Source organism: Chaetura pelagica, unplaced genomic scaffold (assembly GCF_000747805.2).
Source record: "Chaetura pelagica isolate M959 unplaced genomic scaffold, ChaPel_1.0 scaffold152, whole genome shotgun sequence".
NCBI classification, from domain to species: Eukaryota; Metazoa; Chordata; class Aves; order Apodiformes; family Apodidae; genus Chaetura; species Chaetura pelagica.
Genome location: NW_009952434.1, coordinates 26,212 through 49,599, shown reverse-complemented (window position 1 = coordinate 49,599; position 23,388 = coordinate 26,212). Strand labels below are relative to the sequence as shown.

At 51.8% G+C, this 23,388-nt stretch overlaps 1 protein-coding gene across 7 annotated transcripts in view; it reads left to right on the top strand.

The window, feature by feature from the left end:
- Nucleotides 1-16,400, top strand: part of NFASC (neurofascin) — a 54,224-nt gene extending 37,824 nt beyond the window's left edge. For 2 of the 7 annotated variants that reach the window (XM_010008298.1, XM_010008301.1), the window contains 3 exons: nt 9,740-9,874; nt 10,460-10,529; nt 16,169-16,400. In XM_010008298.1, coding sequence (XP_010006600.1) covers nt 9,740-9,874; nt 10,460-10,529; nt 16,169-16,400 — 437 coding nt within the window. Of the gene's footprint in view, nt 1-485; nt 749-2,899; nt 3,017-4,906; nt 5,063-9,739; nt 9,875-10,459; nt 10,530-13,927; nt 13,940-16,168 lie in introns of all 7 variants that reach the window. The other 5 variants (XM_010008295.1, XM_010008294.1, XM_010008297.1 and 2 more) reach the window with 5 other exon arrangements.
- The last annotated feature ends 6,988 nt before the right edge of the window (nt 16,401-23,388 follow it).

Below are 23,388 nucleotides of genomic sequence, written 5' to 3'. Positions count from 1 at the left end.
TGGAATTGTGGCTTGCCTGGCCCACAACAAATGGGATCATTATATCCTCTGAAGAGATAAGCCTGGTTCTGATTTCAGGAACCCTGAGTGCTCTCAGCACAGTTCTGGTCAGGGGGATGGTGGGGGAGGACACCCTGCCCTGCGCATCCCCCAAAACCCCCTCACTTACCTCCCTCTGTTCCCAGGGTGCTGGGGGGCACCGACAGCAGAGCCAAAGCAAAAGAGAAGCAGGTTGTTCGGTCCTGGGCAGAGGGATCAGCCCTGGGCAGAGGGATCAGCCCTGGGCAGAGGGTGCACGAGAGCAGCTCACTGGGGGCACCCCCTGCTCTCCAGCCCTCCTCACCCCCAGCACTGCTCCCTGCCCCCAGTGCAGGGGGAGAAGGGCAAAACAGATCCACCCAGTGGTTCCCCTCACCTGCCTGCGCCTCCACCCCGGGGGGGTCGGTGGGAGGGAGCCCCGCGGAGCCGTCGCCCCCTCTAAAAAGCCAGTGTTTCCCTCTCCCAGCTGCCACTGAGTTGCCTCCAACTACAACCGATCTAACCAGTACTACAACAGCCCCAACTACTACCACCACCACCACCGACACAACAACCACCACCACCGACACAACAACCACCGACACAACCACCACCGACACAACCACCACCACCACCGACACAACCACCACCACCACGGCCGCCACCGCCGTCGCCAGCACCACAGCAGCTGCAGAGCGGGCTCCGGCAGCCACCACAAAGCAGGAGTTGGGTACTGAGCTTTCCTTTTCCTCTCTAACCCCTCTAACCCTTACTAGGACCCTTCCCCACTGCTTGCTGAGAGCAAGGGTTAATAACTGCGGGGCATTCCGCGCTCTGGGAACGGCTCGGTGAGGAGCCCAGGGGTGGCACAGGCTCAAGAGGGACACAAGTGGCTTCCTGGCAGTTTGGGGGGGTCTCTGTGCCACCCTCCTGGTCTCAGCCTCGGGGATAACACAGCCCTGTGTCACGATGCTGAGCTGGGGGGGAAGGAGGTGGAAGTGCGATTACCTGGTCCCTTCCTGCCACTGGAACACGGTTCTGCTACTAGCGCAGAAAACGTCACTTCACATTGAGCACATCAGCTGGTGGGTGAGGGACCCGTCATCATTTATACCAGTCTTTTGCTTTGTGCTGCTGCTCTTGGTGCTGTAACCAGCCAGAGCCCTCAGCAGAGCTGGGAGGTGGTTCAGTTACAGCACCTGGGTCAAGTTAAACCTCTCGTGCTGTCAGCTAGAATGGGGTGATCACACCCCACTGGAGGCACGTTCTCCACTACGTGTGCTTTGCTGCTGGATGCAGAGATGTATCTCTCTCAGCTTGGTTTTTCAAAATGCTGCCATAATGGTATCTACAGTTCATAAATAGCTATGGATAAATATGTTCAGGTTATTAAACTAACAGCAAAAGGGCACACGAAAGAGTTCAGTTATGTAGGTGCACAGGGCACTCAAAAATGCAAGTGCAAAAGCTACAGAAATACTTGTTAACTCTTCATAAAGAGGGAAAGGAGATAACAGTAATGAATATCAAAACCTGACACCTGTTTAACTCAAGGAATTTTACTAAAGCAGTTCAGAGTCCTTTCTTTAAATTCTTGCATTAAAAAACCCACCCAAACCCCACACTGGGAGGAGCAGCCACTCCCACCCCTCCCCAATACTCTGCAGTAAAATAGATTTGAGAATCAGCAGCACATTCCCTGCTCTGCACTGATTTGCTTATTAAAGATCCAGACCTGAACTGAGAAACATCAATTTGTGTGGCACTTCAGCCCATCCCACCCCCAGCCAGAGGGCCCTTGGGCTGTGCAAAGCTGCTCACTGCACCCCGAGGGCTGCTCGGGGGGACCTGCCCTCCCAAAACCAAACCAGCTTAAAAAGGGGTGCAAGAAATCCAGGTGCAGCTTCACAGCAGTGTGTGAGGTTGCAGCCATGAAGTGACTTTGCTGCCACAGCCCCTGGTGTGGCACATAGGTTTTCCACATAGGGAAACAGTGCTAATTGCAAACAGGCAATTAAGGGGCAAGGAACACGCTGCCAGAGAGAGGGAAATAGGAGCTGCAAGAGGAGCTGCACGTGTCCCCAGGCACCCGGGGACAGGAGGGCTGAGCCCTAATGTGGGCAGACAGGGCAGCCCTGGGGCAGCACAGGTTGTGTTTGCACCAGGGATTCTGGGTCACACCAGGGCCATGCAATTCCCTAAAAGTCACATCCCCAGCCTCGTCCCAGGGGCTGCAGTTAGAGACCCTCACCTTGTTCAGCCAAAACCTGAGCCACACCCTGACGTAAATAAGAGCCATGATAATAAAACCAAGGTGTCACTTAACCTGGTGGCACTGAAACACACACTGAACTAGTGGGTTAGCTCCACGACACTAGAAATGAAGTTCATCCACTCTCCAAAGCAACGTTGACATTCCTTAACTCCACCATCAGAAACGAGTGACTTCATTGCCCCACTGGCTGTCTCTAGACCCAGTAACGTGACAATGTTCTCCCCCAGTCCCTCCTCCCTCATGGCAGGGAGCCTGTGTGCACTCATGCACGTGTCTGCCATGTCTCTTTGGGCACGAGTTGAGCCAGGAGATTTCCCAGCTGCCCAAAATCCTCAGGGATGTGCCAGGGGAATCTCCAGGCTCCAAAGACAAGCTGAGTGCAGTTACACTTAAACACCGATACACAATGAGCTTCTGCTACTAAACTTTCCCCAAAAGATGAAAGTTAAGGACCTTGAAGGGTACAAATACATCTTTAGGCAGGATAAGATCAAAGCCATAAAACTTCAGGAAGGATTTTTAAGGTTTTGCCAACACCAGTTGCTAGATGAGGTGTCATTCATGTATAATCCTAAATACTAACTCCTGTTCTAACCTGTCCACCAGCCACCAATGGATCGTCCATATGGGACATAAGAGCTATGGCTAATAGTAACTGGGCAAACATCACCTGGAGCCACAATTACTCTGCAGGAACTGACTTTGTGGTTAAGTATATCACCAGTAAGCATCAGATTGCGTGGGGACTCTATAGGGTGGTGATGCCATTAGAGATCCTGCCAGCTCCTCTTGGTTGTAACTGATTACTCAGTCTTAATTACTGTTGGGGTTGTGATGCTTTGTGGTGACATGGAGGATGGGAGAGGAAAAGGTCACGGTCATGGCTGTTTAGAGCACACCAGAGCTGACCCTAGTGGTTCAGAAGTGGTTCCTCCTCCTTAAACCAACTGTCATGAGGTGTTTATGAAGCACAGATGAGCCAGGCTGGTCATCTGTTAAGCGTCCATTGAGCTGGGCTGTGTGTGGTGGTGACATAAAGAGCCCAAAAAAATATATAGATATGAGAGGGAAAAAAACCTCAAGGGAAAACAAATGAAACCTACACAAATTGGAGAGTAGTTTTAAATGCCTTTGAAGATGAGGTTCTTGAACCTGGAGTTGGCAGAATCATCTATGATCCCATACCTCCTGTTATATCAGATATCCTTGTCTCTTTAAATTGTAAGGCTACGTACGTAGACTGGAAACTCAAAGCCAGTGTCTCTGGTTTTAGTACTTGTTTAGAAAGATGTTTACATGCTGTTGGTTGGTTGATTTTACTTTTTTTTTAGAGATAGGCAGTGGTGACTGCTGCTTATCTCTGGCTTTATTTCCCAGCTGTTTCAGCTCTCATGTTATCTGGTACACCAGTCTTAACATTTAAAATAAACCAACTCAGTGTAATCACTGACAGCAAACCTCCTAGGTCACTTACATTGTTTAGGAGATGACCTTGATTTCTCCTTGGAACAGTTCTGATAGTGCAGCCAGTGCCTGGTCTCACCCTGCAGCTTGCAGGGCTGGGCTAGGCTCAGCCTTCCCCTTTTTAACTGGTTTCCATAATTCAGGACACGCATCAGCTTTCCAAGTCCTAAATGCCAAGTATCCCAGCTCTCACCCCACCAGCCCTAGATATTTTTCCCCAGGGCTGGGAACACTCAGCACAGGCAAAGCCCCATGTGCCCAGCCTGGGCTCGGGATGGGCTGCAGCAGCAGCAGCATCAGTCCCATGGGATTCCCTTACCAGGATGTGGAGGGGAAGAAATTTTAACACTGGCTCTCCTCCCTTTCAAGTGGAGGCTGAAGTGACCTGTGCACTTCTGGCCTCAAAACCACCTCCCTCCTGCCTCCCAGCACTGGGAGGTCCCCCCTCCAGAACCACACACCAAAGCCCCACCACAGCCTTGCTTGGAGTCCAGTGCTTTAACAGGCAGCACGAAGCTCGTCAGCAAGTGATTCCTGGCACTGTGCAAAGAACAGGTCATCCTAGGACAAAGCCTGGGAGGGGGCAGCCCATGAGCATCCCTCCTAGAGCTGAAGGGCTGGACCCCTCTTACCCCCTCTTTGCCAGCTGGGTGAGCAGACCCGTCCAGCTCTGTCAAAGCCTCCTTAACCTACCAGCAACACTGGTGCATGGAAACACTCCCCAAAGGACAAGCACTGGCTCCTTTACTGAGTCCTGCAGCACCTTCATCCAGCTGAGCAGGACCAGGCAAATTCCAGACTTTTTGCAGCAAAATCTAGGCCTGAGACTGGGTAGATGAAGGATCCACGAGGTCCCTCCCTTCAGAGCAGGGAGAGACCTGAGCAGCTATGGGTGTGTGTTTCCAGCAGAGCACGCAGGGATGCAGCAAAACCCACCCCAGATTCCTGCATCACCAATTCTCAGCGAATACCAACCCCACCTGCAGCAGCTCCCTGAGCATCCCCCCGGGGTGTCTGCTGGGTGGCTGGGCCAGCAGGACCCGGGGTCTGGCCGGGCCAGCAGGACCCGGGGTCTGGCCAGGCCAGCAGGACCCGGGGTCTGGCCGAGCCTCCCGCGCCTGCCTTTGATGTGCGGTTTCTGTTTCTCAGGTAACAAGACAGAGAAATCTATCCCTGTTAAAGCTCAGACCCCTTCCTCTGTGCAGCTGGCGAATCTGACGCCGGGAATGATGTACAAGCTGTGGGTGTTCCCCATATGGTCTAGCCCCAGCGAGCACTCGTACATAACCTTTACCACCAGCTCAGGTGAGCCGCGCTCCGGCCCCGCCGCGGGGGGGTACCCAGGCATGTCACATCCATCACCAACGGTGCCATTCGCGTGCTGGCGGGGACGTGGTTTGACGATGACTGCATGGAACAACCCTCATCCACCCCTCCGGCAGCTCCCCCTTCCCTTTCCCCAGCTTTGCCCTTGTTAAAGAGCCACCTCCAGCATCGCCCGGAGGCTGCTCCGCGCCGCGCGGAGCCCCAGGAGGGGCTGGGGGTCCCTCGGAAGGAGAAGGGTCTCTCAGGAGGGTGGAGGACGTGCTGGTGTTGTCACACAGCTCTGCTTGAAGGCCCATCAAGGTGTGTTTGTGCTTCCACCCGCGCGTTGGTGCTCGTGGGGACGGTGGTTGTGTTGTCCCCCCAGAGCGTGGCTGGGCCCGGGGATGGCAGGAGGGGCAGGGGGAGATGCTGGGGATGGGCTGGAGGTGAGGGCAGAGCTGGGACAGGGAAGGGGGTATTTGCAGAAGACCTCAGGCAGAGCCATATGTGGTGTTTACTTAGGGCTTTCCATCCTCCAGGTATTTTTCCTCTGGCATCTCCACATCTAATTGCACAAGCAATTTTCCAGGCTTAGCACCTGAGAGATTTTTACAGCTTTTTAATTACAGGCTTCCTGCACTGCCCACTGAATGCCAGAGAAACACCCTCAGTGACTTCCACGGGCACTGAATCAGCCTTTATGTGCATTTCTAAAACTTCCCTGTTCACACTTGATGACTTTCAGTAAATCAAAACAGCCGGAACTTCCTTTGCATTCACCTGGGGGATTTGCTGCAGGGGCCTGTGCACAACACCTGTCAAACCAGTCCAAACACTGAGCTGAAAAACCAAGGAGCAAGCAGTGCCAGAGCAGCCCACACTGACAGATGTAGCAGGCAGAGGCTGTGATTTCCAAAGAACTGGGATTATATGGCTCAGATCCAGCAGTATAATGGAAAGCTCAAGCACTCACATCCCAGTGCAAAGGGGAAATGTCACTCCCAGCAAGGGAGGGCTGCAGGGGGAGGTGGGAGCAGCCCCTCTCCCCATGGTGCCCAAAACTCTGGCAAGGCATGATGCTGCCAAGTGACCCTCTGAGGTGCTAAGAGGGCACAGGGACAGATGCACCTGCTGGTGTTCCTGCATGTCTGGTGCTGCCCAGCACTGAGGAATGACCAGCGAGCACTGACCTTGGCTCTGTCCTGCCTCTGCCCCACGCTGAGCTCTGATGTGTCTCCTCAAACTGCTCCATCACCCTGCCACGTGGTTGGCTCCACAGCACGGCAGCCCTTGGAACAGGCTGGGCTTTGCTGGGCTTTCAAAAAGGATTTCTTTTCCCTGGGGTTTTCCCCCACTGCTCCGTGCTGTAGGTGCTGCTGCCTCACCTCGGGACTTCCCATGGCTTTGCTGGGGCAGGACTGGGCTGGCAGACACACAGGCTGCCTGCAGGTCTAGAGTCCCTGGGCTCCCAGCCTGTTCCCACATTGCAGAGGCTGATTCTGACCTCAGACTGAGCTGATTTTTCAACTCAGACTCTCTCCAGAACAGCTCCAGCTGCAGTGTTGCATCTACAATTCTGTTTCTGCTCCTGAACCCTCCCCTGACTCAGAAACCACCCCCAGCTTGACAACCCCCACCCATGCCATGCATCGTGTCTTTCAGGGTAATTATTTCCTAACCTGGACCCGTCTCTTTTCTTTTCTCACCTGCTTTTCACCCCCCTTGGGATCTGGGGGGAGCAGGGGCAGCCCCCTGCCCAACAGACACCAAGGGGCTGGGATCACTAGAAAGAAGGGGCGGGGGGGAAAAAGCAATATCCTTGGCTGATTGATGCTGGCAGTCTGGGCATACCTATTTTCTGTAATTGAGAGGTTCCTACTGATGTTATAATTGAGACTAGAAGATGGGGCCACCTTTGTCCCTGTGCTGGAGGCCAATTTGTACCCCCCACCCTCCCCCTGCTGTCGCCGTCCCCGCACGCAGCAACGCTGCAGATCCTTCCCCTCTCGCTGGCTGGATTCTTCTGACACCAGCCTTTGGGCCCTGCTGACAATCACATGCCATCAGGAATGCTTTTGGACAGAAAAGCACTGTTGGGTTCTTTGGTGGGGTTTGGTTTTTCGTGTTTTGCAAAGAGCTGATCTAAGAGTTTCTGCAGTTGGAGTGTGGATGCCCAAGGAATCGTCCCCCTCGCCCCGTGGCAGTAGGACCTTGCCCTCCCACTTGCCTCCTGAATAACTGGCAGCTCAGAGTTCCTTCCAGTAGGAAAAGACACTGAGAAAACTACAAACATAGTTGGGTAGAGGTCTTGTAAATTAAAAACCCAAAGAAAATCCCCCAGCCTGTACAAACACTGGGAGGAGGATCACACGAGGCTGGAGCCAGTGAGAACTCACATACCCACCCATCTGCTTTACAAACACAGACAAAATCTTGCTGCTGGTGGAACAGTCAGCTTTGCTATTGGCACATGAACCATGATTGTTAGGTAACATGTTTTCTGCCACAAAATTATAATTAATTAAAAGGGAAAAAAGGTCACATTTCAAATCAATAGCCGTGTGATTACACAGCTGCTTTCCACTGTTCCCCCTTGACGTTGGCCTTACATTAAAGCAAATCAAAACATCCCCTCTGACAGCCACGTACTTAATCTTCCCTTTCTGAATGCTGCAATGACAGTCACTCGTTTACTCTAAGTACCAGATTGCTGTGACTATAATTTTGTTGTCATGAGTTGCTTTTTTGGGAAGGATGGCAATTCCCCCTCCACCTTGGCTCTCGGCAGTGCCACCATCCTACTGCAAGATCCCCTGGTGACTTGGTACAAAATCCTCCCTCCCTGTAAAACTCAGCCCCAATCTGCATTGGGGCATGAACCCACCTCTCAGGCTGCTCTGGCATTTCATACTTTGAAGACTCCCTATTTCTCCCTTAGCCTTGGTTTCTGTACCAACCCCATCCCATCAGGACTGTTAATACAATCTTTTTCCATTTCAAAGCCCTCCAGTAAAGCTTTCTTCCCCTTTCCTCCCCATGCACTCAGCTAATTGAATCCAGTTCTCAGCTCCACTCTGTTATAATCTCATTCTCTCCATTATAAAAAGTGCATCTTTGAGGGCTACAGGAGCTCAGGTTGTACTAAAGGTAAATATTAAACGTGGCAGCATTAAAGGGAAAAGCAGCCAAAAGGAGCCAAGGGCCCATTAAGCAGCTGCTTCCACCACTCTCAAACACAGAGTGTTCAGGGCCCAGCATCCTTTCTTTATCAAATGATATTCTCCTTTTTCTCCTCTTTTACCTGCAAATTTCCTTGTCACATTTTGGCTTCTGCTACCTCCTGGCAACACAGCTTAGATTTCATCCTAAGGAAAGCAGCTCTTCCCTTCCCTTCAGTTTTGATGGGATCAGAATGCTCTTGCAGCCCTAAAACAGGAAAGTTGGGCACTTCAAACCCCTTTTTCAAAGCTGCTGTCCCTTTTACAAGAGCCCTTCACTCAGAAGGCACTACCAGAGGGCTGTCTTTTAGGCTTCCTTTGTTCCCACCACCTTGTTTCCTGCCCCACAGGCACCAAAAAGGATGCTCACTGCACCATCCTGCCCATTTCAGGCAAACCCCCAGTAAATCCCCACCCCATCCTGACCAGCTCAGCCTTCCCATGCTCCTGCCAGGAACACCTCTCTGTTTGCACTGCAGCCTGGTTAAATTTAGCCCCCCTCCTGCGCTGAAGGTTATTTTCTCCTCTGCTCTGTCTTGCTGAATACCAAGTGCATGTCAATGAGAGCCAGAAAATGGCAGCTTGTTGCTATTTATAGGACAGAGATTTGTCTGTCTGACCGTGGATGGGAGCTGCAAACAAGTCAGGGGATGTGAGGCAGGACATGGCAGTTAGGAGCTGGAGCCTTGTTTGGGGAACAAGACTTGCTTGATGTTGATGATATTAATATTCAGTAGCCTCGTGAGGGTGCTGGAAGCAGTGGGATAAAGACTTTGCCCCATGAGAAAAGACTTCCAGTGCTATCAGACCACCTCCCCACTAGCTGGGACCCAGCTGGCCTCCCTCAAAGAGCTGTTCCCACTCTGGCATTGCCCAAGCCTTGGTGGGCTTCCACAAGTCCCCTCTCAGCCCTGGAGACCCCCAAAGGCAGCAGGACCTCAGGGCTGGGGGCACCAGAGCCACTGCCCATCACCTCTGCAGCCTGGGCAAGGCTGCCTGGCAGGATCCAGCCCTTCAGGGCTCAGCAACCCTCTGGATCCCTGGACACCAGGGACTGAATCCACACTTGGGCATGTTTCTTACAGACCTTCTCTCTTCCAGGGCAGTTTTCAGACACAATAAATGAAAGATCAAATCTGTCACCCAGCTCCTTTTGCCCTTATTTGCAACGCACTCTCTCACTGGTCTGTGCTGGGTTTTACTTTCTGCTGTGACCCTTCCCTGTTCGTAGCTCCTGCTCAAGTGTTGAGTTGACCTATCACCACAAAAGGGAAAAGGAAAAAGCCACAGATCCCTGTGCTACAGTCTCAGATAACCTGGTCAATGCACACACAGACACACAAATTCAGCTCTAAAGATAATTTCTAAACCAGTGGACTTTACTATTCACCCGTTTCCCTCTGTGGGTCTCTGTCCTTTATAGGTTGTTTTTTCAAATTATTGTTATTTCTTTTCCTTCCAGCCTATACCAAAAACCAGGTGGACATTGCAACCCAGGGCTGGTTCATCGGGCTGATGTGTGCCATAGCTCTCCTGGTCCTCATCCTGCTCATTGTCTGCTTCATTAAGAGGAGCAGGGGTGGGAAATACCCAGGTAAGAGCCTCGCGCGGCCACCGCTCGTGCTCATGGTTTAAACATCTCCAGGATTCTGGGGGCTAATCAAATTCTATTGCTCTCAGATAGCTGCTTGTGATTACAAGGGCTTTTCTTTCTCCTGAGTGGGAACATTATGATTAGGAGGAAGCATTTCAGTTAATTAAAGGTCAGGTGAGGGCTCCGCGCTGCGCAGGCGCTGGGCTGTGAGCTGGACACTCCTGCTGTGCCTGCCCCAACCTCCTCTGCACACCCACTCATCCTCATCTAGAAATAAAGACCTTTTCAGGCAAAAATCTCATTCAATTTATTTTTTTTTCCCAAATCAAAGCTAAGGCTTAAGAAAATTCTCCAGTGAACACCTCCTCTCTGGCTGGCCTGTGCCCTGGTGCCACCACTGCAGCTTTGCAAGCCCTTTCCAAGCCCTCTCAGGTGCAGGTTTTTCACCAAGTCAATGAAAAGCTGTTCCCCCCCTGCAGGGGTTTCACAGAGACAGCCTCCACGCCAGCTGCTGGTACTGTCTGTCAAGCTTTTATCTCCTGTGCCACCTTCTAACACGAACACTGGGGATGTGCTTGTTTGCAGTACGAGACAATAAGGACGAGCACCTCAACCCCGAGGACAAGAACGTGGAAGATGGGTCCTTTGACTACAGGTATGTTTCCATCAGCATGTGCAGCCACTTCTCCCCATCAGCCCCACTCCCAGCCATCACCCACCTCCCCGTGCCACCCTGCACAGAGCCGTGGTGCCACGCTGCCTCCGCGGGGGTTTCTCCCACCTTCCTCCTGCCTCCTTCCCCCTTCGAGTTCTCTCCCAAAGGAAACATTTCCTGCCCAGAACCCTGGAAGAGTGAGCAGGATGCTGCCAAGGTCTCCTCCTTCCCCTGTCTCAGCCTGGCAGGACCATTTCCAGGCAGAGATGCTGACCTGGGACACAGCTCTCACTGGCTGCAGATCCACCTCAATGACACTCCTAACACACATCCAAAAAATGAATTCATTAAAACTCTGAAGAAGCCTGAGAGTATTTCAGGTATAACCACCCTGTAGCTCAGCCTCTCCCTGTCCCATAAGAGAATATCCAAGGGAGAAATGCCTGCAGGGATGTTTGGATCAGCCCTGGAAGCACACACATGGGGTCTGCCTGCTGCCCAGGCAAGGTTCTTCCATCAGGTCCCCAGACAAACCCCCCAGGAAGGCCCCCAGGGCTGCAGCACAGCCTGGCAGTGGGGCTGCTGAACCCCTTGTTTTTCCCCCAGCTCTGCTCAGCTGCTTTCACACAAAATGACATCCTTAGAGCAGCAGAGCTCACCTGACCTCCAGGATAACTCCCCGGGTACTTCTGAGAGGGGCAGTGCTCTCCTAAGCCTGCTCACAGGCAGCACTCACAGCTCTGCTGCTGGGACCAGGTGTCCCCAAGGAGCAGGACCAGGTAACAGTGTCAGGTCTCACTAACTTGCCCACACTCGACAGATGACAGGGATGGGTTTCAGCACATCCAGCTCACTCTGAGCACCTACATTGGGCTTTCCTTTTCTCTAAAGAATTAAAAAGCACCTTTCCATCAGAGCTGGGTCCAAAGCCCAATTAGGTCAGCAGGATTTTTTCTCCTGACTTCAAAACAGGGTCTAATTAAACACAAAGTCCTTACTGATACTCCTACCTTTACCATTGGAGGCAGCAAGACAGGAAGAATCGAGTTACCAGCCAGTGAGGGATGTAACAAGCCACACGTGTTCTGCCAAAGACTTTAGGGGAAGCAAAATGGATCTGTCTGCCTGCACACAACACAGAAATGGAAGCAGAACAATTGCAGCACCCCCCAAAAAAACACATTGATATTGTTGTTAGCACAGTAACTGCTGCAATTGTGACTCTTTCTCTAAAGCATGTCCTGAGCCTGCTCTGGTAGCACAATACAGAGCACAAACACACGCAGCAGGAACCAGAATAAGCAGAAGGTTGTAGGAAAAGTGCCTACTCCTTATTGCCCAGGGCAACACCTCCTTCACCTCCCTGCCAGATTTGGTTACCACTTCTCCTGGTGACAAGCCACTCTGGGGTAGTGACATTAAATCCACATTCCAGTTGCAGCCCAGGGGTGTTCCCTTCAGATTCCTGGCTGGGACAAGGGGAACAGCAGAGAAGAAATGAGCCCAGCCTGGTCCTGCTGCAGACTTTGCCTCAGATCAAACCCCTCCCTTCCAGGCATGACTTGTCACCTGCAGGCAGGGCTCCTGCCCAGCCAGTGCCCACACTTCCACCACAAGCCCCCTTAATGCTCTGAGTCACAACGGGGATCCTCTTGGTTCCCAACTTTTGTGGGATGCTAGAAAGACCTTGCAGCAAGCCTGAAACATCCATCCCCCAGGAGCTACCCACTCACAAGCCCCCAGGCTCAGCTCCATCCCCTGGAGCTCAGGCAACATCTCCAGAGCTGAGCTTCTGGCAGTACAGACCTGATCCAGAGATCTGCTTCTCAAGAGCCCCTTGAGGCAGCTGAGACCTTCTCACCCCCATCACCCCAAAGGCAACTGGATTGCCAGGGACCACTTGTCTCGTGTGGAAGGAACATCAAAGCTCTTGGCATGGCTGGGCAGCCACACTGCATTCACTGCCCAGGCACCATCCAAGGGGCATTGCCTGCTGGGCAATGGGAAGGAATGGGGAAAATCCTTCATCCTACTACACAGCAGCTCCTGCTGAGCTCAAACTTTTATCGACAGCCCCATCCCCAAAAGTTTGCAAGCTGAAGGCAGAGGTCACTAGAAAGGCACCAACCAAGCTTCAAGGTGCTACTGCATTTTCAATCATACCATTCCATGGACAAGATGGGGAAAAAAAACTCCAACCAAACAAGGAGAAAAAAATCCCAACAACCCACAAATGCTGCCCTCTCCTTCTTGGGAACAACAGGTTTCCTGGGAGAGGTAATAGGAGGCTTCCCTCAAGGAGGCAGAAAGGAAGGTCAACCTGCAGGATTGATATGAACCACTCTTGGCTGATTAAGATTCAAAATGATTGTGATGTTAGGCTCATGGAGGGTAGTAATTAGTATTTCAAGCAAAGACAGGGATGGAGCTGACGTGAGTTCCTCATTGGTTTCCCTCCCCACCTCCACATAGCATGTCTGATATGCTCTCATCATACCTCACGTCCTTAATGCCCTGTGCATGCAACTTTCAAATCTCTGCAGCCTATAATTAAGAGATACTGTCACATCTTCCTGTTCCACTAACAGAATAATGGTCTTCCTGAGCAGAGGCCAAGCCAAGAAGCTGATTTTCAAAGCAGGAGACCATTATCCTTGGACAATGTTCTGTGCCAGTGACTGTGCCTCATTATACCAAATGTGGGGGAGTCTGCTGGAAACCCAGGCCACTGGGAAGGGAAAGTTGAGTGGTTCCAGCTTCTGGGCTCCAGTTCAGATTGAGGACAGCATCCTGTGGCACAGGTTCCAGACTGCAGGCAGTGCCAGCTTGCCCCAAAGGGACCATCTGGGTAGACATCCAGACAGGAGGACACTGAGCCATGCCCTGAGCCTGGCGAGGGGAGCTCTGGAGAAGCAGCCAGAGGGGGGGGGGGTGTCAGTTTGTTGATAGGTAACTCCATCCTGGTGCAGGACTAGATCATGGAAACCCAGCAGGAGGCTGGAGGGGACACCAAGGGACATGTTCCCTTGCCCTGCTGCCCACTGATCCCCAGCAGCAACTACAGTTCCCTCCAGCCTTCAACCACAAGCCCTTTTTGACCCGCCTGGCAGCAGACGACCTCTTCCCACCTACACCATCCCCTGCTCCTCCACCTTCCCTTCCCTGGGGAGGCCAATGAGGCTCATCCAGCTCAGCACCATTATCCTGGCTCCATTTGGTATAACGAGGCAATTACCTCCACGAGGAATGCAGAGACATTTCTTTTGGGTTTTTAGCACTGCCCCTGTAAACGGAGACCTCATCATATCACGCTCTGATCAGGCTCTTTCTGCTTCTCTCTGTTTTATTCCCATTCTTTCTTCTCCTTTTCACCTGGTCTATCCACATGGACCATGAAGGTCTCTTGAAAGGTAGGACCACGTGCTGCCAGAAGTCCAGCACATTTAGCTTTTTTGGTTTTTCCCTAATTTTCCTTCCTTCAAGCTTTTTGTTTCTTTAGAGCTGAAACGGTTCCTTCCCCTCCCCATTCCCTGTACCTGCCTCCACCTAACACATTAAACAAGATCCCTCTAATTGCTGCTGACATCAGGGGTACCCCCACGTCCAGCAAGTTGCATCTTGCTTGGGAATGCTCTGAGGGTACCCCCGGGTGCCACGCAGCCCCAAACTCCACCAGAGGATCCCTCCTGGTGTAGCAGGACTGGCCGAGGGCTGGACCTGGGGATGGTGGGGATGGTGACAAGGGACACATGGAACAAAACTCTAGATCCTAAACAATCTGCCCACTCTTTGTCTCAGCCCTGAAAATCCTCCCTCTGGCTCAGCCCTCATGTCCATCTTTCCCCCCCCACCACCCCACCCCCCCCCTTCTCAATGTTTTATGCAACTCAGGACAATGTTTCCCAAATGGTTTTCATCTGGGTGCTCTGGCTCTCTAATGCACACATCAGCAAACCCCACAGAAATCCATTTTAACAGGGTTAGATTGCATCAAGCCCCTGATGAATTTCTGCTTCTCCCTCCTAATGCACTAACAGGATAAATAGTCTTGGAGAGAGGTAAAACCAGGGGGCAGGTTTGGGAAATGCATTGCTGGGGGGGTTGGTGCTGCAACCCCCCCTCCTAGGGAAAATCTGGCTCTAGATTCAGCTGTAACTGAACCCCAAACCATGGGAAAGGATGTTGTAAATGAAGGGATCTGGGTTTTGCCACTCTCTACTTGGCACTTATTGGGCTTTCTAACCAGCAGTGCTGCTTGCAGACTGAATTCTCTTCCTCCTCCCCCCAGAACGAAGCTGCTTTCAAAGCTAACAAGTTGTTTTTATTGTGATGCCAAGTTAACACAAGGCCTCAAATCTTGGTTTTGTATTATCTCTTCATTCACAAAGTGCTGAGATGAGGAAATAACATTAGAAAGCTGCGTGTTGCACCAAATTCCCCTCCCACTGTGAAGAGCTGATGCCACTCATGAAATGGCACGAGAGAGATTTTATGCCTTCCCCAAGCAAAGAGCATTTTGCTCCCTGGCCCCAAGCAAAATGTTTCTCGTGCCTTCATGGGAGGCAAACACCTTCATGTGGGCACCAACCATCCAGGGCTGCAATCAGAGCCCAGCACTTCCACCAATTTTAAGGGAAAGACAGGAACAGGGAAGAATGCCTTGCTGGGAATGAGCCTGGGGATACCACGGAGCTTGTTAAAAAGACAGGAGTGGAGGTGGGAGGACAAAAGTTGAAGGTACATACATGATACCTTTGGGAATATTGCAAAATTTGCATGTTGGACTTAAGGTCAAACGTGAACTGAGGAATTGTTGATAGGAAAATGAATTTTTAGATGTAGCAATCCACTCTCATCCTCCACACAGTGTTATCTGGGATTATGAGATACCAGCCCTTGCCTCCCAGAGAGATAACAGCTTTTCCCTTGTTTTCTTTTGGGTTTGTTTTGGTTTTTTTTTTGTTGGGTTTCTTTAAAGCTCAGTTTGGTTTTTTTTTCCTATGGGTCAGACTATTTATTTTCCAGTGACCTGGCTTAATCTTTCTGGTGAAAAAGAGAAAAGGCTAAAGAATTGAGCAAACAAGCTTAGACGCTCAGAAATAAGCTTGGAAAGGTAAATTCCCATGAGTTTTGGAAGCTGCACAGAACTTGGCATCCTATCCATGCCCCCTCGCAGTGCTTGGAGAGTGCTCCCCATTGCATGTAGCTGACTAAACAGCCAAGGGTGGGGTTTTTTGTGAGGAAATCTGAAAACAAACCTCACCAAAGCAGGTTACACCAAGGTTGGCTGAATCGCTAAGACAGAACGTAAGCGATGACAAGGGAAGGATATTTCTAACGTGCATCCAGTTGGACTGATCTGTATGTGATGGAGGTTTCAAAAAGAAAAATTGCTTTCTAAAAAGGAAAAACATGAAGGTTGGGCTGGCAGAAATACCAACCACAGCAGCAACTGCAGAGGCAGCTGGGGGCCTCCCCTGTGCAGGCTGGTGAGTCTCTGCAGCCAGAGCCCCCCGCCTCGGCAGCCTCTGGTCAGTATATCTGCACACTGGATTTATTTTTGAATATCCAGACCTTGGGGGAAGGTTGTAAACCCCCTTCTCAACCCTTACCATGTCTGTCTGTCTTCTGCTACCCAGCGATGAAGACAACAAACCCCTGCCCAACAGCCAGACCTCCCTGGACGGCACGATAAAGCAGCAGGAGAGTGACGATAGTTTGGTGGACTATGGAGAAGGGGGCGAAGGGCAGTTCAATGAGGACGGCTCCTTTATTGGCCAGTACACAGTGAAGAAGGACAAAGAGGAGACTGAAGGCAACGAGAGCTCAGAAGCCACCTCCCCAGTCAATGCCATTTACTCCTTGGCTTAGCTCAGTGCACTGAAACCACCCCACGAGCCTGAGGTGTTTGTAGTGGGCGGGGGTTCAGCAACAGCCGCCGCCACCACCTCCAGCAGGAGGGTGTGAATCCAACCCACCAACAGGGACAAGCAACAGCAAAAATAAAATTTAAAGGGGGAAAAAAAAAAAAAGGACAAAAAAAAAAGAGAAAAGAAAATAAAAGGAAAAAAAAATAAATCCAAGCCAACAGGCAGACCAGGTGGCTGCCAATGCCCTCTTATCCTCAGCGAACAAGCGAATGGGAAGGACTCTGGGGTGTGCAGGGGCTGTAGCTGAAATCTGGGCTGAGCTGGAAGGAGGAGTGGGATGTTGGATCTGCAGCCCAGTATGGGGGGCCCAACACGGCCCCAGAGCCAGCCCTGCAGTGGGCACCACAGGCTCAGCTGCCCAGGCTCCCCAGGGCCCTTTTTGTTCTCTTGGGAGGGAGTTAAAAATTCTTTTTAATCTCTACAGGAAGGTTCCAGTTAAGAGGGGAAGGGGAGAAAAGGAAAAAGAAAAATAAAGGAGGAAAGTGATGGATCCTTGGGTAATGATCCCATGGTATTACTGAGATGTCCATCCTCACAGCAGCACCTTGCCCATAGCCTCTCCCAAAGTGCTCAGCTCTGCAGAACTCCTTCCCAAAAGATTAAGCAGCACCTATGCAGGGAAGAGCAGGTCCCCACGGTGTCCTTAGCACCCTAACTCCCATCAGCACTGAAGCTCTGCAGTACCTGCCCTCTGCAAACCCCTGGGGAGGTCACCCACCACCCTGTGGGACTCCAGAGCATCCTCAGAGGACAAGAGGGTGTAGAAGAATGTGAGATTCATGGAAGGACAGTTGGGTGCTGCTCACCCTCCAAGCCCAGGACAACAGCTTCCCTGGGCACCTGCAGGCAAAGCAGCTTGGTTTAGTCTTTGCTTTGTAAGAACCAGGGGGATCAGCCCCCAGACCATGTCTGCTTTCTTTTCAGGGCAACTCCATAAATCTTATGTAGCAAAGAGGGAGTGGAGGCAGGACGGGTATTAACACAGGACAAAGGGATCAGAAACCACTTATTTACAAAACAAAACAAAATCAAAGCCACCCGGTCAGGACAGAAGCACCTGAGGGATCAGGTGAGGGACCCCTGTGATCACCCTGCACCTCAGCTCCCTCCAGCAGCTTGAAAAGTTCTGGGATGCAAATCCCTCGGGAGACACACAGGACCCGAGAGGTCCCGGCCTCCCCCAGGCACTTGGGACAGATGGCTGGACAGTGTTTTCCACTGAAACCCCCTCCCCATTTCTGACAGTGGCCTTTGCCCCCTCCATCAACCACCCTGCGCCGCGGGACTCCCCCCCCCACTCTCTGGTTGACACATTGAGACACCCGGCGATGGCAGAGAACCCGTCACAGGCTGTAACCCAGCCCCTGGGGTAGGAGAGCTCCCTCACATGCCTTACACAGCTTCCAGCTTCCCGTGAAGTTTCACAACAAACTGATTCTCTTCCCCCACCGCTTCCGCGCCCCTAACGTGATGGTCTTCGAGCGCCAAGAGCAGCAGGAGGAGGATGCCTGGGCAGCTCTCCCAGCTGAGACAGCACGGATGGTGGTAGAAGGTAGAGTTCCCCAACAGGCAGCACTCAGTGCCCAAGGCCATGGGTGTTCTCCCACTTCCTGCACTTTTGAAACCAAAGGTACCTTTGCTGAGAGAGCTGGGATTCCTTCGGACCCTTTCAGGATGGAGTTTTCTCCCCCTTTCGTTTCTTCTTCTAAGGAGGAGGTTTTTGTTCAGCATTAAAGGATTAAATGCAACAGGATTAATGCAATTACTCTTTTAGCTTTCAAGCTGGTTTGCTGTGAAGATGTATTGCTAACAAGAACACTTCTCACTGGGGTTGTTGAGAAGGACTTTGCCACATTCTTCAAGCTGCTACTGGCACAACCATGTTGTGCTCCAGGGAAGAGCTCGGACCTGGTCAGCACCTACTGCTGCATCACCCAGAGAGAACAGAGCTGGACACAGAGCAAGCAGCAAAGGAGTTACATGCACCCTATGAGCCCAGGAGGGTAAAATTCCTGGTGTTACCAGGCAGAGGAGCCTCCCAGAGCTGGGGGTGCTCCAGGGCAGTGCAGGGATGTCCCCTCTCCACTGCAGAGGAGCCCATCTGCCAGCTCCTCCATCCATGCAGGGTAGGAGCCACAGGTCTTGCTCCATTACCATCCATGCACCCATGCAACAAACCTCCTTCTGCTGCTGCCCCTGATCCAGTTCAAGAAGAGCTTCTCCCAGGCCATGTTTGGTTTTGAAGCAAACACTCCAGGCCAAACATAACACAGCCCTTGGTCATGGGGATATTTGCTTCCCAAGCCTCCAGCTCTCCTTACAGTGTGGAGTTTCCATGACTTCTTGCCCAAGCACTGGTGGAAACAAGGAAAGAAACTACAGCCTGTGCTGCAGAAAAGCCTCTGTCTCCAGAGCTGGGCACCTTCATTCACACCAGATCCTTGCTGCTTTGTGGACCAACCACTAATGGAGACCACAAGACCCTTGGCTACCAGGCACCACCTCCAAACCTCAGGACAGTTGGTCAGGCATTACTGGAAGCAAGCAGGGTGGTCTGGGTCATGTATCTGTATTATGTGCCATTTGTATTAAAGTCTCTATTTCTGTCCTGTCATGAACCACCATTTTCCTGAGCAAACTTCTTCACATCCATGTGGAAGTGTAGAATTTTTTCACCCTGTAGCTGTGCCCCACTGCTGTCTTGGTGAGCAAGGAGGGAAGGAGGTGGGCCCAGCTCAGCTAGTCCCATCCTAACCCCAAAAAGACAGAAGTACTACCACCACATTACTTGAAGGAGCCAGGAAAGGAAGGTGTCTGCAGAGGGCCCAGCAGACCAACAGCTCTGTGTAGGTTACTTGGAGTCTTGCACTGGCTTGGTGTAAAAAAAAAATCACTCAACTATTAGGTAGAGTCAAAATTTTAACAGTTTTAAAACTTCCCCTTGGGTTTTGGAGCCCAAAGAAAATTCTCAGTAAGATCAAAACTCATCATGAATGTAACACTTTTTAATAAAGATTCAGTAAATATTTGCATGAGCAGTTACTGTGCTGTAGGGAGCAAAGCTCTTTCTTGCTCTGAACAATAAAACCACCACAGCTCTGATGGGGTGACCCCACACTGCCCCAGAATGCATCACCCCCCCAAAAAAAGCCAGGGTCAGGCTCCACTGTCACCCCACAGGAGCTGCTTTGCCTCTCCATCCTCAGCTGTCCCTCTCCAGAGGGGACAGGGTCACCACCTCAGCTGGACCCTCAGGATTAGCAGAGAGGCTGGGGGGAGCCCCACATTAGCCTCCCTCTGCTTGAAGGGCAGGAGGGTCAGGCTCCACCACAAGGGCTCAGGTCCCTGTCTGGGATCTGCACAGCCTCTCTGGGACAGGGCACAATTCCTCCTTTTCTTTTGCAGAAGATACATCTCCATAAAGGGTTTAAATTAGGGGCCAACGCTTAATAATAAATAAAAAGAGGAAGTAGAGCCAAACCCCAAAAAATCAAGCACTCTCAGAAGGTAGGGGAAAGCAGTTTGGGTCCAGCTCCCAACTTGCAAACTTGAGCCTGTAAAACAGCCTGAGCCAAAACCTCATCCATGTTCTGGAGCTGGATCCAGACTCTGCTGGCTGCAAACAAGCCCCAGGACACAGCCTGGCCCTCCCTGGCACGCAGCATTTTGCTCTTTGGAACACACCTACAACAGCTAATATGGACCACACAGCACAAGTGTGGGACATGAGAGGACAGTTGCCATCTTCACATGATCTTGAGGCTGCTCCTATTCTCCCTGAAGTGACATTGCAGTAAAAGAGAGAAAAACAGCAGGAAAAACTAAGAGGTTTGGTACAAGCCCTGACATCCTGCTCACAGAAACCCCCTCAGCCTGTCCTGTCAGGACACCAGGTCATGACATCCCCACTAGGTATCACCTTCTCACAGATGTCAGCCCCCGAGGCCACATGTTCTGGTCACTTCTGACCGAAGAGAGGATGATGAGGAGGAGCTGCAGCTCCTGCCTCCACCAGGCCAGGGGAGCAGGGTGGGTGGGAGGGCAGAGCTGCCTCAGGCTTCACCCTGCACCGTAACCTCCGCCTTCATCGCGTACTAGCAGCAAACCCTTTCAGTTAAGCAATAAAAATAAGCCTTGTAAAGAAAAAAAAAGAATAAAATACAAAAACAAACATTCTATTTCTTGCACTAAGACCTGTTTTACTCACATGGATAAAGAGGCTTTTTTTGGTCCTAACAAATCCCCCTGCATCAGTAGCTCCCCTTGCCCAGCAGCGTCTGTCTCTCCGTGTCCTTCCAAACGGGCATCGGGCTTTGATTGTCCAACACAGTCTGAACCCCCTGTCAAACCCCCAGCCCAGACTCCTCCCTTGACAGTATGGGGTTCTAAATGTTTGTTCCTCCTGCTCATATCAGAAAGCAAGTATTGGACTGTTCTGTTTTTCTTTAGTTTGTAAATATGCCACCCTCCATCCATCCATCCTCTGTAAAACCTCCTGGTTGTTCTCAAGTATTCTATGTATTTATTTGCCTTTTTTTAAAGCAAAAAAAAACAAACAACAACAAAACCAACACCTTTGCGTTAACCCACTTGTTCCAATGAGAAATGTACAGCTGAAGCTGTGAAATTAACAGTTTACAGCTAGAAGATTTATGGACTACAGAAAAAAAATGCTTAATATAAGGACTTATAAACCGGCTGCATGAGAGAGGAAAGGAGGCCAAAATACTCAGATACCATTTTTTGGAATCACTGTAAAAAGAAAAGACTGGATTTTTTTGTATAGAGACACTAAACATATAATAAAACATTGTTCAGAATTCATGCTAAGGCTGCTGTTCATTTCTACCAGCTCTCAAAAGGTAAAAGCTGCTCAGTCACAGAATCACAGGATGCCAGGTTGGAAGGGACCTCAAGGATCACCTGGTCCAACCTCTCTAGGTGCTGCTCTAGTTGATGTGAGGGGGCTCAGCACCCTGTCCAGCTGAGACTTCAAACTGCCCAATGTGGGGGAATCCACCACTTCCCTTGGGAGGTGGAGGGCTCTGCTGCAGGGTTTGCTGCTGGGTTTGCCCAGGCAAGGCAGCTGCCCCATTAGTATTTCCACAGCCCTGGGTGCTCTGACATCTCCCACCTATGGTGAGCAGATCTGCTCAGCAGGATCACATCACTCCTCACAAAGCCCTCACTGACCATCTAGGAGGCCAACGAGACCCCTGGCCCAGGCAATGGCATCTTTTCCAGGTGAGGAAACTGAGGCACAAAGAAGAAACTGTTGCCCAGTGACCTGGGTGCACCCCTGGGGCTGGCTTGGCACGTTGGTGACAAGCTGTGCTGGCAAAGAGAAGCTCTGCATCCTCACCAGTGCCAGCTGCAGCTCTTGGATATAAATTTGAGGAAGAAGTCCCCATGGTCCAGCAACCATATGGGGGCATCAGGGTTTAACCCAGCTCCCCCCTCCTGATCCAGCACCCCCTGGCAGGTGAGCAGTGAGTGATGCCTCCCCCTGGGGCCAATCCTGCACCCCCCAGCCCTTCCTGCCCCCAAGGCTCTGAATGGCTCTTAGCAGGAGCTCCCTGGTGGCCTTGCCGAGAATGGGCTGAAGGAAGGGGGGGAAAAAACCAGCAGAGCCTATTTGGCTAATGAAGAGGTAATTGCTGCAGCCCTCACTAATAGGATGAAAGTCTTAGTGCTTCCTGCTCCAGGCCTGCAGTGGGGGCTTCATCCACCCCCTCCCTACCACTTACTTGAACAGCAATGAGGAGAAAACCAAACACATTTAGCCCCAGGAATGACCCCAGCACAGACTGGGGTGATGGAGGCACCAGCCACCCTCAGTCCCTGCCCCAGGGAAGCATGAAGAGGGACTTCCAGGTGGCCCTTGGTGCAGAAATTCGAGCTAGTTGGAACCCAGGGACCCCCCAGTCCCTCAAAGCCACCATTTCCCACCACCCCGGGAACCAGCAGTGCCCGAGGTCTCAGCCTCACCCAGGCTGTGCTGTTCCCAGTGTTCCCATCATCCAGGGACAACAGACCCATCCTCACCCTGGCGGTCGATGCGGGGCAGACACGCAGGCATCAGCACTTGTCCCTTTTTATGGAGGGATAATGACACCCACTCCTTCCCTGACCCCTGCCCAGGGGGGCTGGATCGATGCTGACAGGCTGCCTCCAGTTCCTCTCCTCGAAGAGGCAGCTCCAGCCTCTCGCCCATTACCCCAGTTAAGAGCTGCCCCCTCGGCACTGGGAACACCCAGGGGAGCCCTCACTGAGCTGCTTCCTCCCCCAGCTGGGGTCTCAGAACTTGTCTGCACTAGGATGAACACCCCAGAGGTCACCAACGCCCTTACACCCTGCAGAGAGACCCTCAGGGACACAGAGGAGAGGGGCAGAGGGCAGGTCCCCCCCCAGGACAGGGCTCTTGGGTTTCCCTGTGCCTGGTCCCTCCATCAGCCCTTTTGCTGGGAGTCAGGACCCAGCCCTGTAATTCCTTTCTTTACAGCAAAAGCGAGTGGAAAAGTGATGTGTGAGTGGCTGCTGCTCCAGGTGAGCTCTGCAGGAAGGGCCAGGGCTGGTTTTTTCCCAGTCTTATCCCAAAATGGCAGCTGGGAGCAGAGGACAGGACAGCCAGGAGAGGGAAAACAAGGTGGGATCAGCAACATGTCCTGCTCCATCACAGGCACCCTCCTGCCTGCTGGGAGTCTGGACCACTGGAGTTCTGCCAATCAATAGAGATAATAATGCCTTAATTACTTCTCTCTAATTGCAGACCATTAACCTGCGGACAGCCCCAGTGCCCATTGATCTCCTTACATCATTAAAAGGTCTGGGCTGGAGCTGGGAGGGATGGAGAGGGCAGGGTGGTCCCTGCCAGGCTCCTGAATCCCCCCCTCCCCACACACAGCCTGGCACCAACCTGACACCCCCCC